At 40.3% G+C, this 17362-nt stretch overlaps 1 protein-coding gene across 1 annotated transcript in view; it reads right to left on the bottom strand.

Moving 5' to 3' along the window:
• Positions 1–10133, bottom strand: part of trpc3 (transient receptor potential cation channel, subfamily C, member 3) — a 60548-nt gene extending 50415 nt beyond the window's left edge. The window contains exons 1-3 of the mRNA XM_065018709.1: positions 9291–10133; positions 8102–8152; positions 2584–2769 (exon numbers count right to left, since the gene is read on the bottom strand). Of these exons, the coding sequence (XP_064874781.1) occupies positions 2584–2769; positions 8102–8152; positions 9291–10133 (1080 nt within the window). The remainder of the gene's footprint in view (positions 1–2583; positions 2770–8101; positions 8153–9290) is intronic.
• Positions 10134–17362: the final 7229 nt, after the last annotated feature.

The following is a 17362-nucleotide window of genomic DNA, read 5'->3' as shown; positions in this document are numbered from 1 at the left end:
CACAAGTATATATTTTTAAACCTACATATTTAGTTAATACCGCCTGCTAAAATGAATTTCTTATGACTAGGGAAATTGTGTCACTTCTTTTGCGTTCCGTGCAAACAGAGTCAGGTTATATGCTGCAGTTTGGGCCACCTGGCTCGTTGCGAACTGTGTGAAGACCATTTCTTTCTAACAAAGACTGTAATTAATTTGCCAGAATTGTACATAATCATGACATAACATTGAAGGTTGTGCAATGTAACAGCAATATTTAGATTTATGGATGCCACCCATTAGATCAAATACGGAATGGTTCAGTATTTCACTGAAAGAATAAACATTTTGTTTTCGAAATGATCGTTTCTGGATTTGACCATATTAATGACCTTAGGCTCGTATTTCTGTGTGTTATTATGTTATAATTAAGTCTATGATTTGATATTTGATAGAGCAGTCTGACTGGGCGGTGGTAGGCAGCAGCAGGCTCGTAAGCATTCATTCAAACAGCACTTTCGTGCATTTGCCAGCAGATCTTCGCTATGTTTCAAGCATTGAGCTGTTTATAACTTCAAGCCTATCAACTCCCGAGATTAGGCTGGTGTAACTGATGTGAATTGGCTAGCTAGTCAGCGAGGTGCGTGCTAACAGCGTTTCAATTGGTGACGTCACTCGCTCTGAGAACTTGAAGTAGTGGTTCCCCTTGCTCTGCAAGGGCCGCAGCTTTTGAGGAGCGATGGGTAACGATGCTTCGAGGGTGGCTGTTGTCGATGTGTCCCTGGTTTGAGCCCAGGTAAGGGCGAGGAGAGGGACGGAAGCTATACTGTTGCACTGACAATACTATAGTGCCTATAAGAACATCCAATAGTCAAAGGTATATGAAATACAAATGGTATAGAGAGAAATAGTCCTATAATTCCTATAATAACTACAACCTAAAACTCCTTCCCTGGGAATATTGAAGACTCATGTTAAAAGGAACCACCAGCTTTCATATGTTCTAAGCAAGGAACTTAAACGTTAGCTTTTTTACATGGCCCATATTGCACTTTTACTTTCTCCTCCAACACTTTGTTTTTGCATTATTTAAACCAAATTTAACATGTTTCATTATTTATTTGAGACTAAATTGAATTTATTGATGTATTATTTAAGTTAAAATAAGTGTTCATTCAGTATTGTTGTAATTGTCATTATTCCAAATATATTTATAAAAATCGTCCGATTAATCGCTATCGGCTTTTTTTGGTCCTCCAATAACCGGTATCGGCGTTGAAAAATCATAATCGGTCGACCTCTAATCTCAACTAACTGTAATCAATGTCATTTGGTTGTGCTATTAGATCAAGCACAGTGACAACACATTAAGCTGTTGTATAAATACATGAAATATCTGACATTGTATTCCTATTTGAACTTTGGTGTGCTTTTAAAATGGTTGAAAGTGCAGCGATAACACATTTAGGTGACAATCTAAATAAAAAAATCTGACATTGATTTTCCATTGGAATTTGGTTGTGCTTTTAAAATGGTTGAAAGCATAGTGATAACACATTGGGATTTCAACTAACCTTTAGCTGTCTTTTTTTAGTGGTTGAAAATAGGTTGGAATCTCATAGATTGATCAATCTTTCCAAATATGACCCAATACTCATACACATTGAAATGACATGGTGTGCACAGAGGGAAGGATCCAAACATCCTTTTTAATACATTATAAACCATTCATTTCTATTGGGCTCAAAACTATCTGAAACAACCAAAACAACAACAAATGCATCCAACAAATGTATAGTCACAAGCTTGATGTGGTCATTGCATCCTATGAATATGGGACCAAATATTTAATGTTTTACTACTTTAACACACATACAGTATAAGTGAATTTGTCCCAATACTTTTGGTCCCCTAAAAAGGGGGAGATTATGTACAAAAAATGCTGTAATTTCTAAACAATTCACCCAATATATGAAAATACCCTCTAACTAAAGCTGACAGTCTGCACTTTAACCTCATAGTTATTGTACCATTTCAAGTATCCCAATACTTTTGAGGCTCACTGTGCATGTACATTCAATATGTTGACTGTGCTTTGGTTGGAATTATGCTGTGTTACTTCTAGGCACTCTGAACAGGAAGATTATGTTTAGTTATTAGTTGACCCCTGAACGTGGAGGTACAGCATAGGGATTTCTAGTATCAGATATTGTAGTTCTGGCAAAAAACAAAAGCACCCAGCATCGGAGCAATGCAAATGGCTAACTGTTGCAAAAAGTGTAGAGACAAAATGTTACAAAAGTTGCCCTGTTGAGTTGGAAGGCATGCTCGTTTTTTTGTTTGTTGCTCGGGTGAAAGTTTACGAGGTAATATTTTAGGCTGGTCCGGTGGAGGGGTGTAGAAAGGACAGAAGGGCCAGAGATGCAGATCTGGTACACAGGCAAGTAACAATGGAATCCTTTGGATGTAACGTGGTGTGTCTTGGTAATTGTTTTGACGGAACTACTGTATATTCTAGAAATAACTTACAAGATAGAGATTAGAGAGTGAAGTCAACTGCTTGCAAGGCCTTAGAATAGATAAAGGAAACGGTTAGCTACTTACCTTTTTCACCTCGTACTTGATGGCCAGTTTGACCCTGCTCAGGAGAGAGCGAAGGCCCTTCCCCGCCTCCTTCTCAGCAGTAACATCTCCATTCAAAATGGCTTCCACTTCCTCCGTGTCCCGACAGAGGTCCAGCACTCCCACTACAAAGTCCTTACACTGCATAGACAGCTTGCGATAGTCATTCTGGACAGAGGGAGAGAAAACACACGTTAGAGCCAAGTCAGCTGCTGTAGACAGGGAAATGCAAGCTCGTCTACATAAATCTAATTTACAAAAGTAATATGTGACACGAGCATAATATAAACTTAGTGGTATTTTGTTCAGCAACCATACTGTTATAGAAGCTATATCAGTGAGAAAACAACTCAAATTCTTAGAAAACCCTTTTAGCATTTCTGAGTAACTGAGCACTACTTGGCTGGACAAAAAGAGCCATATGCCTACGGTAGTGGTGACCCAATGGGAATTCAAATTTATTTATTTTTTATTTCACCTTTATTTAACCAGGTAGGCTAGTTGAGAACAAGTTCTCATTTGCAACTGCGACCTGGCCAAGATAAAGCATAGCAGTGTGAACAGAAAACACAGAGTTACACATGGAGTAAACAATTAACAAGTCAATAACACAGTAGAAAAAAAGAGAGTCTATATACATTGTGTGCAAAAGGCATGAGGAGGTAGGCGAATAATTACAATTTTGCAGATTAACACTGGAGAATATCTGTGTGCAATGATCTTGGCAGTGTTATATATATATATATATATTTCAGAAAATGTTATTATTACTCAAGTATGAAAATCTGAAATACATTTACATCTTAATACTGTGCACTGTACAAGGGGGAGGTCAGGTCATGGCCGCAGGAAGATGTTTTGGGGCGGTGCTGAGGAGTATTTTTCTCTGCTCTGCTAACAAGTACATTTCTCCGCTCATACAGGAGTAATAAAGGCCTAGTTCACAAACATTGTTGAATATTAAAATGTTATATATATATATATACACACTGTATATATATATATTGGGACTTTTTTTTCTAAATTTGATTTATCAGGGGGTGCTATGGATCAGATAATGTAATTGTTGCTGTTTTTTCAATTGCTGTGCTGATCAATGGACAGTTCATTACCTCTGTCAAAATAATATATATCTTAAAGTTTGTACTTGTATTCCCTGTTGCAATAAAGATGCCGACGCAACAATAATACACATTTACAATAGGCCTATATTAAAAAATACATACAACACAATTGTGTGTGCATATACAGATAATTCGGGAAGTATTCAGACCCCTTGACTATTTCCACATTTTGTTATGTTACAGCCTTATTCTAAAGTCAATTAGATAAAAAAAAATCCTCATCAATCTACACACAATAACCCATAATGACAAAGCAAAATCTTTTGAAAGTTTTGCATAAGTATTATTAATTATTTACATTAGTATTTAGACCCTTTGCTATGAGACTCAAAATTGAGCTCATGTGAATCCTGTTTCCATTGATCATCCTTGGATGTTTCTACAGCTTGATTGTAGTCCACCTGTGGTAAATTCAATTGATTGGACATGATTTGGAGGCACACACCTGTCTATATAAGGTCCAGTTGACAGTGCATGTCAGAGCAAAAACCAAGCCATGAGGTCGAAGGAATTGTCCGTAGATCTCCGAGACAGGATTGTGTCGAGGAACAGATCTGGGGAAGGGTACCAAAACATTTCTGCTGCATTAAAAGTCCCAAAAACACAGTTACCCCCAACATTCTTAAATGGAAGTAGTTTGGAACCACCAAGACTCTTCCCGGAGCTCGCTGTCCAGCCAAACTGAGCAATCGTGGGAGAAGGGCCTTGGTCAGGGAGGTGACCAAGAACCCGATGGACGCTGACAGAGCTCCAGAGCTCCTGTGTGGAGATGGAAGAACCTTGTAGAAGGACAACTATCTCCGCAGCACTCCACCTATCAGCTCTTTATGGTAGAGTGGCCAGACGGAAGCCATTCTTCAGTAAAAAGGCATTTGACAGCCCACTTGGAGTTTGCCAAAAGGCACCTAAAGACTATCAAACCATGAGAAACAAGATTCTCTGGTCTGATGAAATGCTTGGCCTGAATGCCAAGCATCACATCTGAAGGAAACCTGGCACCATCCCTACGGTGAAGCATGGTAGTGGCAGCATCATGCCAGATTGGTCAGGCTCAAGGGAAAGATGAACGGAGCAAAGTACAGAGAGATCCTTGAATGACAACCTGCTCCAGAGCTCTCAGGACCTGACTGGGGCAAAGGTTCACCTTCCAACAGGACAACGACCCTAAGCACACAGCCAAGACAATGAAGGAGTGGCTTCGGGACACGTCTTTGAATGTCCTTGAGTGACCCAGCCAGAGCCCAGATGTGAACCCGATCGAACATCTCTGGATAAACCTGAAAAAAGCTTTGCAGCGGCGCTCCCCATCCAACCTGACAGAGCTTGAGAGGATCTCCAGAGAGGAATGGGAGAAACTCTACAAATCGAGGCTGTAATCTCTGCCAAAGGTGCTTCAACAAAGTACTGAGTAAAGGGTCTGAATACTTAAGTAAATGTGATATTTCAGTTTCTATTTTACTTGTTATTTGAAAAAATGTCTAAGATTTGTCATTATTTATTTAATCAATGTTAGAATATGGCTGTAACGTAACAAAATGTAGAAAAAGTCAAGGGGTCTGAATACTTTCTGAAGGCACGGTACATTTTACAGACACACTATATTTTGCATTCGTTTTCATATTGTTTTTAGTCCCACCCTTCAGCTCCACTCAACCTCTCCCACCTATCGATGAACAACATCCAGTTTTCATATCTATTTTTCACCTGTGCTGTTTTACAAAAGTTTTGAACCTTTCTATTCTCATAGTTTCTACAGTTGTTTTTGCCAAAAGTATGAATATATTATTGATCGATTAACTATGACTTTTCAAATCACCCAGCAGTGCTATTTGCAGAGTTAACTCTGCTGGGTGATTTGAAAAGTCATAGTTAATCGATCAATAATATATTCATACTTTTGGCAAAAACAACTGTAGAAACTATGAGAATAGAAAGGTTCAAAACTTGTATTTTTGTGTGATCCAATACCTAATATAGTAGTACCCTTATCATAATTTGGTTGTAATCATGAGAGGTTAGAAAAAGTATCTAGATCCTCTATCAGAATTGTGGATAAAAAAAACAAATTATCACAGTACAATGACACCTTTGTTTTCAAGCCCTGGATTTCTAGCCCCTTGATATTATTGTTGGATCTGATTTTAATAGCTAACAGTTCGATGGCTATAAGAAATAGATATGCCGATAGAGGACAACCTCATTTGAGGACCAGGATTTTGAAAACTGTGCCTTACAGATTGCTGGGAAGAGATTTCTGATGTATCATTTTCATGCTACAGGTTGTATTGTTAAGAGTTGATAAATAAAACGACACAAGATTCAAGACTTAAATTATTTTAAAAAATTCTTGCCACCAATTGTTTTTTGAATATTTGGGTCATACAATCATCGCAGCTCTTCAGATTATGTTGTGAGGATACACAGTCTCAAGTTCAGGAATTTAAACTTTTAAAGGAATTTAAAGGAATTCGATAAAGCATAACATTAATCTAAAATTGACCCTAGAAATAGCATTGTTGGGAGATCTGGAGAGACATGGTCGGTCACTCTTAGTAAAAGTATTAATCTTCAACTCACAATCTGTGGATTCGATTAGATTGGAGACAAGTGGGAGTGGACTTGCTGGGCTGGGGATAGAACGACGATAGAATGACAGGTCCCAGTTTTTGACCTTGTGAGAGATCTGTCAACGTGCTCTTGAGCAGGGCGTTGACCCTGGTTGCTTCTGTGGGTCGCTCTGGATGGGTATGTGTTAGATGTCTGAATCTAATGTAAATGTTAAGCGGCTTCACTGCAAGTCGATTGTATGTTTTAATATTCAATAATAAACAAAATCGTTTTAGCAGCAGCATAGGTGTGAGGGGGAGCAGTAGTTGTTAGCCATTTAACAATCTTATGGCCAAGGGATAGAAGCAGTTTAAGAGTCTGTTGGTCTAAGCCTTGATGCACCGGTACTGCCTGCCGGATAGGAGCATGGAGAACAGTCCAAATGTGATTGTTTGCTGAGAGCATTTATTCTTGATTTAATTTCCATGGAACAACTCGACATTCAGAGTGTACTTTGTTCTGCCACTTTGTTCATGTCTAATGCTTTATTCTTTCTAATTGTGATCGATTGTCGTAATCCATCTGTCCATAGACAGAATAGAATGGGAGACAATTTGAATCCAGTTTTAGGCAAGTCCGATTCCTACATTTCCAGTTACTTATAACTGAACATTGTGATCCAACTGTAAAGTGAAGCATTGCACCATGTGGTAAGAGGCAGGGAACCATTTACTGCGCTTGATTCACTAGAACATGTTCTGATATGATCTCTCACAGAGGGAGGCAAAATGACAATTCAGAGAACAGATGGAAGAAAACCGGTTTCAGAGCAAAAAGATAACAAGCCCTGTATGAGGCCGGATATTGAGCTATGTAACGTGTGAAAACCTAGGACTATATGTATTGTCTATTTTTAGTTTAATCCTGGGTTGAATTTGAACAATAGCTGTTGATGACTTCACAAATCCCATACAGGCCTAAATAGCATAATTGATGACATACAGTATGGTTACATTTCATTTGCTCTGTTAAACCTACACTTTGGAATGACTTTGATATCACCAGTGAATCTACTAAATTGAGATTTTTCAACAATCATCCGCACGATAGCACATTGGTAACAGTTGGTGACAGATACCAAAACTAAGCAGGACCGGGCTTGGTTAAAACCCTGGATGGGATACCAAAGGGTATCTATAGGTAGATCAACTTTCCAGTAGGAGGTGGTGCCCAGCCTATAGTTTTTTCTTACAGTGGACATTACATTGAAGATCTGACATTGTTTCAAAGGTAGAAATTCAACATATTTTATGCAAGGTTTGATGACAGTCATGTGGTTGTAATTTCCCTCTCAAAACAATAGTTTTGACTTTTTCAAATCCAATGTATTTTCCATGTAGATTCCACGTCACAATACATTGACAAATTATGTTGAAACAACATTGATTTAACCAGTTTGTGCCCAGTGGGGAGTGGCAAGGAGTGGAATGTTAGCTAAAAAGACTGGTATCCAGACTACAAACAAGCATCCTTTCCTAAAATGTTCTCATTTCAAACAAATTCAGTGTAGCTTGTTGCATCATACAAGCTCAAAATGGTTGTTAATGTTTCATATGTAACAGCATGGGACACCTTAGCAAATTTAGATAACAAGCTTTTGTGGCAATGTGGTTCAGTGAACTCATTTTTACAAGCAATACAAAAAAATTCTTAAGAGGACATGTTAGTTTTTTCCCCCCTTATCTCCCATTAACTGCTCTTGTAATTCAAGTCTATTTCAGAATGTTTATCTGCAATGTCAATGAATTGATGTAATTAAACATATTTACCAGGGAGAAGCAATTGTGCTGCATGGTCTCTTTTTTATGGCTCTTTTTATCCTGGTGGTGGCAGCAGCATGACACACATACACACACAGGTTGAAGATTCATTACATGACAACATCGGTGTTAAATGAAAACATGAGGCAGAAATTAAAGGAGCAGTTAAGCAGCATCAACACATTGCTATTGTACAAGACTTTACCTGATAACAATCATCAATCTTGTAGGTACTAAGGCTGGGAGATATACCGTATTTTACTATATACCGGTATTTATGCACGGACCGGTTTGGATTTTTACTTTACCTTCTATAACGGTATTTTAATGTTTGGTTTGTTAAATGTGATACGGCGTGTGTAACGCCCATTTTTATAGTTTACTCCGCTACTTGAGTCATCCCGCTCTGCTCTCTCTCTCTCCAAGCCGCTTTCCGCACAGACCTTGTCCCAACCCTTGTCACTCAAGGAGCGCATTTGTTTTTGCTTGACTACGAGACACTTTCGTTCAGTCTGCATGGTCAACGACATTGTTTCCACTTTGATCTTAATATACATCCACAAGCGTTCTATAATTACAATATTAGTTTGTGTTTCTTACATCTGCAAAACAGCTAGTTTGTATTTTCTTAGCAAGTTAAGCTAAATTGTTTTAGCCACTAATGCTAATCACTAGTTCGCTGGCTAGCTAACTAGCTAATAAAAGTACTGAGTCAGAGCAAACGTAGCTTGCTAATACAGCCTGATACCAGTACTGGTAGAGGCTTAAATCAGCATGTTGTTTGTGCAACAGTATCTTCTAAATCAAAGAGGAATGGGCGAAGCATGAATATGTTGGCTATATGAATAAAGATTTAACGTAGCCAAAGATTATAGGGTCCCCCTAGGAAACACTGAAATTTGAATTTTGGCCATATCGCCCAGCCCTAGTAGATACTATGCCAAGAAACCGATCATGGTTATGGAAACATGGTTATGCCATCAAAATAAATGCAGAAAATAACAACAGACATTGAACATTAAGCTTCTGAGTAGAAGGTTTGCAAAATTCTGTATATTTCCCCAAATTCCTAGGTTTTTCTGAAAAACCAAACAATGTTGAGAACGTTCTTAGAAATAGATTGTTATTTTTTTAACTGAATTTAGGAACATTCCAGAATTTTGCAATCCTGAGTGCAAGTAGCTCAAAAGTGTCCTACCTTGAACTCCTTCTCGATGTTGGCCAACTTGGTCAGTTCATTGCTGAGCTCCAGCGCGGTGAGCACCGGGTCCTCGCTAGACAGCGAAAGGTACGCCGGGCTAGCCAGGCCCCGGTAGGCATTGATGCGCAAACGTGAGTGGCTGAAAGCGTCTCTGCCCTGTTTCTCGGCGCATTCTGGGCACTTGCAAAAGTAGTCATGTGGCCGCTCAATGCGAGCGCCCTTCAACAGCAGCATGTGTACCACCTCGTACTTCTGGCAGTGTGCAGCCAGAATGATGGGGGTGATGTCGGGCGAGAAGCGTGTGCCATCCTCGTCATACGAGTAGAAGTCATCGTCCTGCAGCTCACACGGACTCCGCGTCAGTCGCTCGCTGGCTTGGAAGGATGGATGGGCCAAGATAGCTTCCACGATCCTAACATACCCTTTTGAGATAGCCAGGAGTAAGGCGTCACCGATGCGTGCCAGGTTGTCCCTCCGCAAGAGCAGTTCCATCACCTCCAGATGCTCGTTGCCCACCGCAAGCTGCAATGCATTCTGGCCCATGTAGTCCACACAGTTGACATTGAGCGTGGTGGACTCCTCCAGCATCTTGCGGACCACAGGGATGTTGCCATACTCGGCGGCGTCCAGAAAGCGCTCCTCCTCGGCGGTCATGCTGGTGGTGTGGTCGTTGAACATGAAGGCCGGCCCACGCATCGCTGGTCGACGACCCTTCTCCCGCGCCCCTGTCATCCGCCGCTGGGCGGGGAGCTCAAGGTCCGCCGCCCTTTTCCTTGCAGAGACGGAGAAAACAACATCATGGTTACTTCCTCTGTGAAGAGCCTTGACTTTTGCGAACATACTTCCCACCAAGTTTACTACCAAAAAATAAAGAAAATTGCCCCTCTACAAGTTAAAACAAGCTGCTTTGTCCTTCAACTATAAATAGATGACTTCAGTTGTAGCCCTGTTTTACAAAGTCTACTAAAAGACCCTTCACCATTCAAAGAGACCAGTAATATAAGCTCGGAGCTAATGTTACGTTCTGGCATAAGGGCTCATCTAGGGTATCATCTTTGCTGTCTGCACAGTCTCTGTTGTTCCTTGACCCACAGCCATGTAATTCCACCACCCCACGCCACCCCGATTTTCACAATAGAATGGAGAGTGGCAGCCGGACAGCAGTGTATTCATTAGAACCCAGCCACCCCAGCCGTCTCAGTGAGAGGTGAGCCAGTGACAGAGCGCCACACATACCGAGTGAGAAAGCCTCCTGGCGTTAATAGCATTTTAATGAAACACAACAGATGCATGAGTAATACAACTACAGTTTGCACTGACATATCATGGGTTTCTCAGCCAGGTTTGAATCTGAGCAATTGCTCTTTCCAGAGATGAGAGTCATAGGCATAAGGCACATTCGATTACTTGTTTTTGATTTTGGCTTAATAATATCCAAGGGTATTTGGTAAGTATTTGTACAAATAAAATAAAATGTTATTTGTCACATACACATGTTTAGTAGATGTTAGATGTTAGTAGATGTAGATGCTTGTGTTTCTAGCTCCAACAGTGCAGTAATATCTAACAAGGTTTTGTAGGATTTGTATTGTACTGAATGTAATATCAAACAATTTTACAACAATACACACAACTCTAAAGTAAAGGAAAGGAATTAAGAATATATAAATCTTTGGAAGAGCAATGTCAGAGCGGCATAGACTAAGATACAGTAGAATAGGATAGAATACAGTATATACAGTTGAAGTCAGAAGTTTGCATACACTTAGGTTGGATATTAAAACTTGTTTATCAACCACTCCACACATGTCTTGTTAACACACTATAGTTTTGACAAGTCGGTTAGGACTTCTACTTTGTGCATGACAAGTGATTTTTCCAACAATTGTTTACAGACAGATTATTTCACTTATAATTCACTGTATCACAATTCCAGTGGGTCAAAAGATGACTGTGCCTTTAAACGGCTTGGAAAATTCCAGAAAATGGTGTCATGGCTTTAGAAGCTTCTGCCAGGCTAATTGACATAATTTGAGTCAATTGGAGTTGCGGTCAAACTGCTCAGGAAGGAGACACGTTCTGTCTCCTAGAGATGAACATACTTTGGTGCGAAAAGAACATATCAATCCCAGAACAACAGCAAAGGACCCTGTGAAGATGTTGGAGGAAACAGGTATAAAAGTATCTATATCCACAGTAAAACAAGTCCTATATTGACATAACCTGAAAGGCCGCTAAGCAAGGAAGAAGCCACTGCTCCAAAACCGCCATAAAAAATCCAGACAACGGTTTGCAATTGCACATGGGGACATACTGGGGACATACTTTTTGGAGAAAGGTCCTCTGGTCTGATGAAAAAAATATAGAACTATTTGACTATTCGTTATGTTTGGAGGAAAAATGGGGAGACTTGCAAGCCGAAGAACACCATCCCAACTGTAAAGCACGAGGGTGGTAGCATCATGTTGTGGGGGTGCTTTGCTGCAGGAGGGACTGGTGCACTTCACAAAATAGATGGCATCATGACGAAGGACAATTATGTGAATATATTGAAGCATGACATCTCAAGACATCAGACAAGAAGTTAAAGCTTGGTCGCAAATGGGTCTTCCAAATGGACAATGACCCCAAGCATACTTCCAAAGTTGTGGCAAAATGGCTTTAGGACAACAAAGTCAAGGTATTGGAGTGGCCATCACAAAGCCCTGACCTCAATCCCATAGAAAATGTGTGGGCAGAACTGAAAAAGCATGTGTGAGCAAGGAGGCCTACAAACCTGACTCAGTTACACCAGCTCTGTCAGGAGGAATGGGCCAAAATTCACCCAACTTATTGTGGGAAGCTTGTGGAAGGCTACCCGAAACGTTTGACCAAAGTTAAACAATTTTAAGGCAATGCTACCAAATACTAATTGAGTGTACGTAATCTTCTGACCCACTGGGAATGTGAGGAATGAAATAAAACTGAAACAAATCATTCTCTCTACTATTATTCTGACATTTGACATTCCTAAAATAATGTGGTGATCCTAACTTACCTAAGACAGAGGATTAAATGTCAGGAATTGTGAAAAACTGAGTTTAATTGTTTTGGCTATGAAATATTTCTCTCTCGCTCTCTTGCTTCTCCTTTATTGCTTCTACTCAACACATTGTATACACTTCAGTGCTAGCTAACTGAGGCTTATGCTTTCAGTAGTGATTAATTATCTGATCCTTTGATTGTGAGGACATGTCAGTTCATGCTGCAAGAGCTCTGTTAGGTTGGAGGACGTCCTCCAGAAGTTGTAATAATTACTGTTTAGTCTATGGAAGGGGGTGAGAACCATGAACCTCCTAAAAATCTAATCAAATCAAATTTTATTGGTCACATACACATACTTAGCAGATGTTATTGCGGGTGTAGCGAAATGCTTGTGTTCCTAGCTCCAACAGTGCAGTAGTATAAGGTTTTGTAGGTTTTGTATTGAACTCAATGTACCCAGAAGAGGACAGAAGCTAGCTGTGCTACACCATGGTGCTACCCTACAGAGTGCTGTGGAGGTTACTGTAGACCTTGATTTAAAAACAGTGTGTTTTAATACATTTGGTGACGTGAACATATTTAGTATATTTAGCTCCCGCACATTGGCTAACCGGGCTATCTGTATTGTGTCCCACCACCCGCCAACCCCTCTTTTTACACTTCTGCTACTCTCTGTTCATCATATACAGTATGCACAGTCACTTTAACGATACCTACATGTACATACTTCCTCAATAAGCCTGACTAACAGGTGTCTGTATATACAGTGGGGCAAAAAAGTATTTAGTCAGCCACCAATTGTGCAAGTTCTCCCACTTAAAAAGATGAGAGAGGCCTGTAATTTTCATCATAGGTACACTTCAACTATGACAGACGAAATTAGGAAATAAAATCCAGAAAATCACATTGTAGGATTTTTTATGAATTTATTTGCAAATTATGGTGGAAAATAAGTATTTGGTCACCTACAAACAAGCAAGATTTCTGGCTCTCACAGACCTGTAACTTCTTCTTTAAGAGGCTACTCTGTCCTCCACTCGTTACCTGTATTAATGGCACCTGTTTGAACTTGTTATCATAAAAGACACATGTCCACAACCTCAAACAGTCACAATCCAAACTCCACTATGGCCAAGACCAAAGAGCTGTCAAAGGACAAAATTGTAGACCTGCACCAGGCTGGGAAGACTGAATCTGCAATAGGTAAGCAGCTTGGTTTGAAGAAATCAACTGTGGGAGCAATTATTAGGAAATGGAAGAGATACAAGACCATTGATAATCTCCCTCGATCTGGGGCTCCACACAAGATCTCACCCCGTTGGGTCAAAATGATCACAAGAACGGTGAGCAAAAATCCCAGAACCACACTGGGGGACCTAGTGAATGACCTGCAGAGAGCTGGGACCAAAGTAACAAAGCCTACCATCAGTAACACACTACGCCGCCAGGGACTCAAATCCTGCAGTGCCAGACGTGTCCCCCTGCTTAAGCCAGTACATGTCCAGGCCCGTCTGAAGTTTGCTAGAGAGCATTGGGATGATCCAGAAGAAGATTGGGAGAATGTCATATGGTCAGATGAAACCAAAATATAACTTTTTGGTAAAAACTCAACTCGTCGTGTTTGGAGGACAAAGAATGCTGAGTTCCATCCAAAGAACACCATACCTACTGTGAAACATGGGGGTGGAAACATCATGCTTTGGGGCTGTTTTTCTGCAAAGGGACCATGACGCCTGATCCGTGTAAAGGAAAGAATGAATGGGGCCATGTATCGTGAGATTTTGAGTGAAAACCTCCTTCCATCAGCAAGGGCATTGAAGATGAAACGTGGCTGGGTCTTTCAGCATGACAATGATCCCAAACACACCGCCCAGGCAACGAAGGAGTGGCTTCGTAAAGAAGCATTTCAAGGTCCTGGAGTGGCCTAGCCAGTCTCCAGATCTCAACCCCATAGAAAATCTTTGGAGGGAGTTGAAAGTCCGTGTTGCCCAGCAACAGCCCCAAAACATCACTGCTCTAGAGGAGATCTGCATGGAGGAATGGGCCAAAATACCAGCAACAGTGTGTGAAAACCTTGTGAAGACTTACAGAAAACGTTTGACCTCTGTCATTGCCAACAAAGGGTATATAACAAAGTATTGAGATAAACTTTTGTTATTGACCAAATACTTATTTTCCACCATAATTTGCAAATAAATTCATTAAAATCCTACAATGTGATTTTCTGGATTTTTTTCTCATTTTGTCTGTCATAGTTGAAGTGTACCTATGATGAAAATTACAGGCCTCTCATCTTTTTAAGTGGGAGAACTTGCACAATTGGTGGCTGACTAAATACTTTTTTGCCCCACTGTAGCCCTGTTTCTATTTTCTCAAATCTTTCAACTGTTGTTTTATTTCTTTACTTACCTACACACACACACACACACACACACACACACACACACACACACACACACACACACACACACACACACACACACACACACACACACATACCTTTTTTTGGCACCATTGGTTAGAGCCTGTAAGTAAGCATTTCACTGTCAGGCTTACACCTGTTGTATTCGGCACACGTGACAAACTTTGATTTAATTTGATTTGTTTGCGTTTGATTGTTAGTGTCTATCAAATCCCCATTACATACACTGTATCACCAGTAGCGCATTTACAGTTCATTCCTACAATTTCTAATCTACAACGTTTGTTTGGTTACGGTGATTTATGTTAATGCATTCAAAATACTATTATTCCAGTCTTTTACCGTCCTTATTGTCGGAGTCGACACATTGTTTGCAGAATGCACAACCTATGATTCTGAGAAACAAGTTTTGGTTTATTTCATTTTATTTATGAGTTGTCAATTTAGTCATTGTCTTTGGTTTAGAGCACTCCTGTCAATGTTGAGTAAGCACCTGATTACGCAAAGAAGCAGGCCTACCTAATGACCTCTTATCCCTTGCACAAATGCCTACAACTGTGTTATTTCCGAGCTCAATGGCGCAGGAAACTGAGGGCCCAGAATATTTTATACAATTAATTAATACATTTTATTTAACCTTTATTTAACTAGGCAAGTCAGTCAGGAACAAATTCTTATTTATAATGACGGCTTAGCAAAAGGGAAAAGGCCTACTGAGGGGATGGGGGCTGGGATTAAAAATAAAAAAGTAGGACAAAACACACATCATGACTCCTGTGGCGGGCTGGGCGCATGCACGTTGACTTCGGTCGCCAGTTGTATGGCTGGATTCCGGATTAAGACGAGCAGTGTATCAAGAAGCAGTGCGGCTTGGCAGGTCCGTGTTTCGAGGATGCATGGTTCTCGACCTTCACCTCTCCCGAGTCCGTGCGTGAGTTGCAGCGATGGAACAAGACTGTAACTACCAATTGGAAATCATGAAATTGGGGATAAAAAGGGGTAAAAAGTAGAAAAAAAGAAAGATAACATTTTTAAAAAACCAGAGTATACTGGGGGAGAAGGACACATCTGACCTAACAAAGGGCCGAGATACTCTTGACCTACCGAGGGGGCAAGATAGACTGGACCTACTGGGAAAGCAGGGAACTCTAGACTTACTTGAGGAAACACTTGGCCTACAAGGAAGACAGGAAACGTAAAACCCACAAGGGATGAATGCACAATCTTCTTCTTTAAGGTTTTATTGACATACTACATCCAAATAGGTGTATTGCTGCCACCTACTGGGTGGGGTAAAAACTGAGTTCTTTTAACAATAAATAAATAAACAATAAAAATAGGACACAACTAATGTAATTTTCTAAAAACGAAACAAAAGTTAATGTACTCACTTAGTAAAACGTACTCAAGATTCCTACACAGGCTCTGAGGCCTGAGAGGGGAAGCATCTTCAGACAGTATAGCCTGTGTTGTTTCAGCCGTGAAATCCTGGAGATCCAATCATCTTTTAGCCGCTTTGACAATGTCCAGTTTCATACATTTTTGTTAGTTTGTCCTGTAAAATTAGTCACCTGCGCAGTAAATCAACCTTCATGGTTAGTGTTTCAGGATCTCTCAACCGAATGACATCCGCTGCCATAGCTTCACCATCTCTACTCGCTGCTTCGACAATTTTCACTGGCCCTGAATAGTAAACAGTAAACACACTGATAACTTAGTCGGCAGCTAAACTTCGGCATCGGGTAAAGTCAAAGGTACAGGCCTTTTTTACAGTCACAGCCGGTGGGGACACTGACTGGCCTGATACACTGCCTAAGAAAATGCCTGGACCTGACAAAGCCATTTAGTCACAGGTTCGGCCCCAACTAATTATACAATACAAAGGCCTCAATCGCTATTGTAAGTAGCCTTGTCAGAGCCCGAACGGCCCATAGTGCAGGAGCCTGTCTCCTGTTTCTGTAGAGTGAGGCTGCTTAACGTACAAGTACACCTACTAGACAGTATGTTAGTCTATTGTGGGGCCTTATTATTGTACTAATTACTATTGTAGACCTACACTATTTCCATGACACTCCAGAGGATTTTAGTACACGTAAGCTGCAATGGGACTTTGAGTGACAGGACTACATTTTGATCAGGACAACATTTTGAACAGGTCTGTTATTTACATTCATTAATAAATCACTGGTCCTGTAGCTTGTCTGATATACCTTAAGTCCAAAAGAAAGCATATGCCAGGTCAGAATTTGTCCAATTTAGTCAGGAAAGGGAAATATTACCACTGCGCTGGAACAAACTACCAAGGATTTTTGTTTTGACAATACAGTTGCTTTGCACCATAATTAGAACCCCAATCCAATGTGTAAAAATGTGTAAAAACACATACAGTAGTAGGATTGCGCCATCAATTAGTAGTGCAACTTGGTGATAAAAAAAACAACATTTTATTTAAACTAATTTTAACATTCATAAAGAGCACATGTTCAACCATTTTGCGAGGTTAAATAAAATGACTACTAAGTACCTATTAAGTGCCCAAAAAAGTCACAGGTTTAACCGTAGCATAAGTCCCCTTGTTGTGTGCAACAGGGAGGGGCAATTCAATGCAAGCTTCACTTGAACA

This window comes from Oncorhynchus nerka, linkage group LG5, assembly GCF_034236695.1.
Source record: "Oncorhynchus nerka isolate Pitt River linkage group LG5, Oner_Uvic_2.0, whole genome shotgun sequence".
NCBI classification, from domain to species: Eukaryota; Metazoa; Chordata; class Actinopteri; order Salmoniformes; family Salmonidae; genus Oncorhynchus; species Oncorhynchus nerka.
This window is presented reverse-complemented; position numbering and strand designations above follow the sequence as displayed.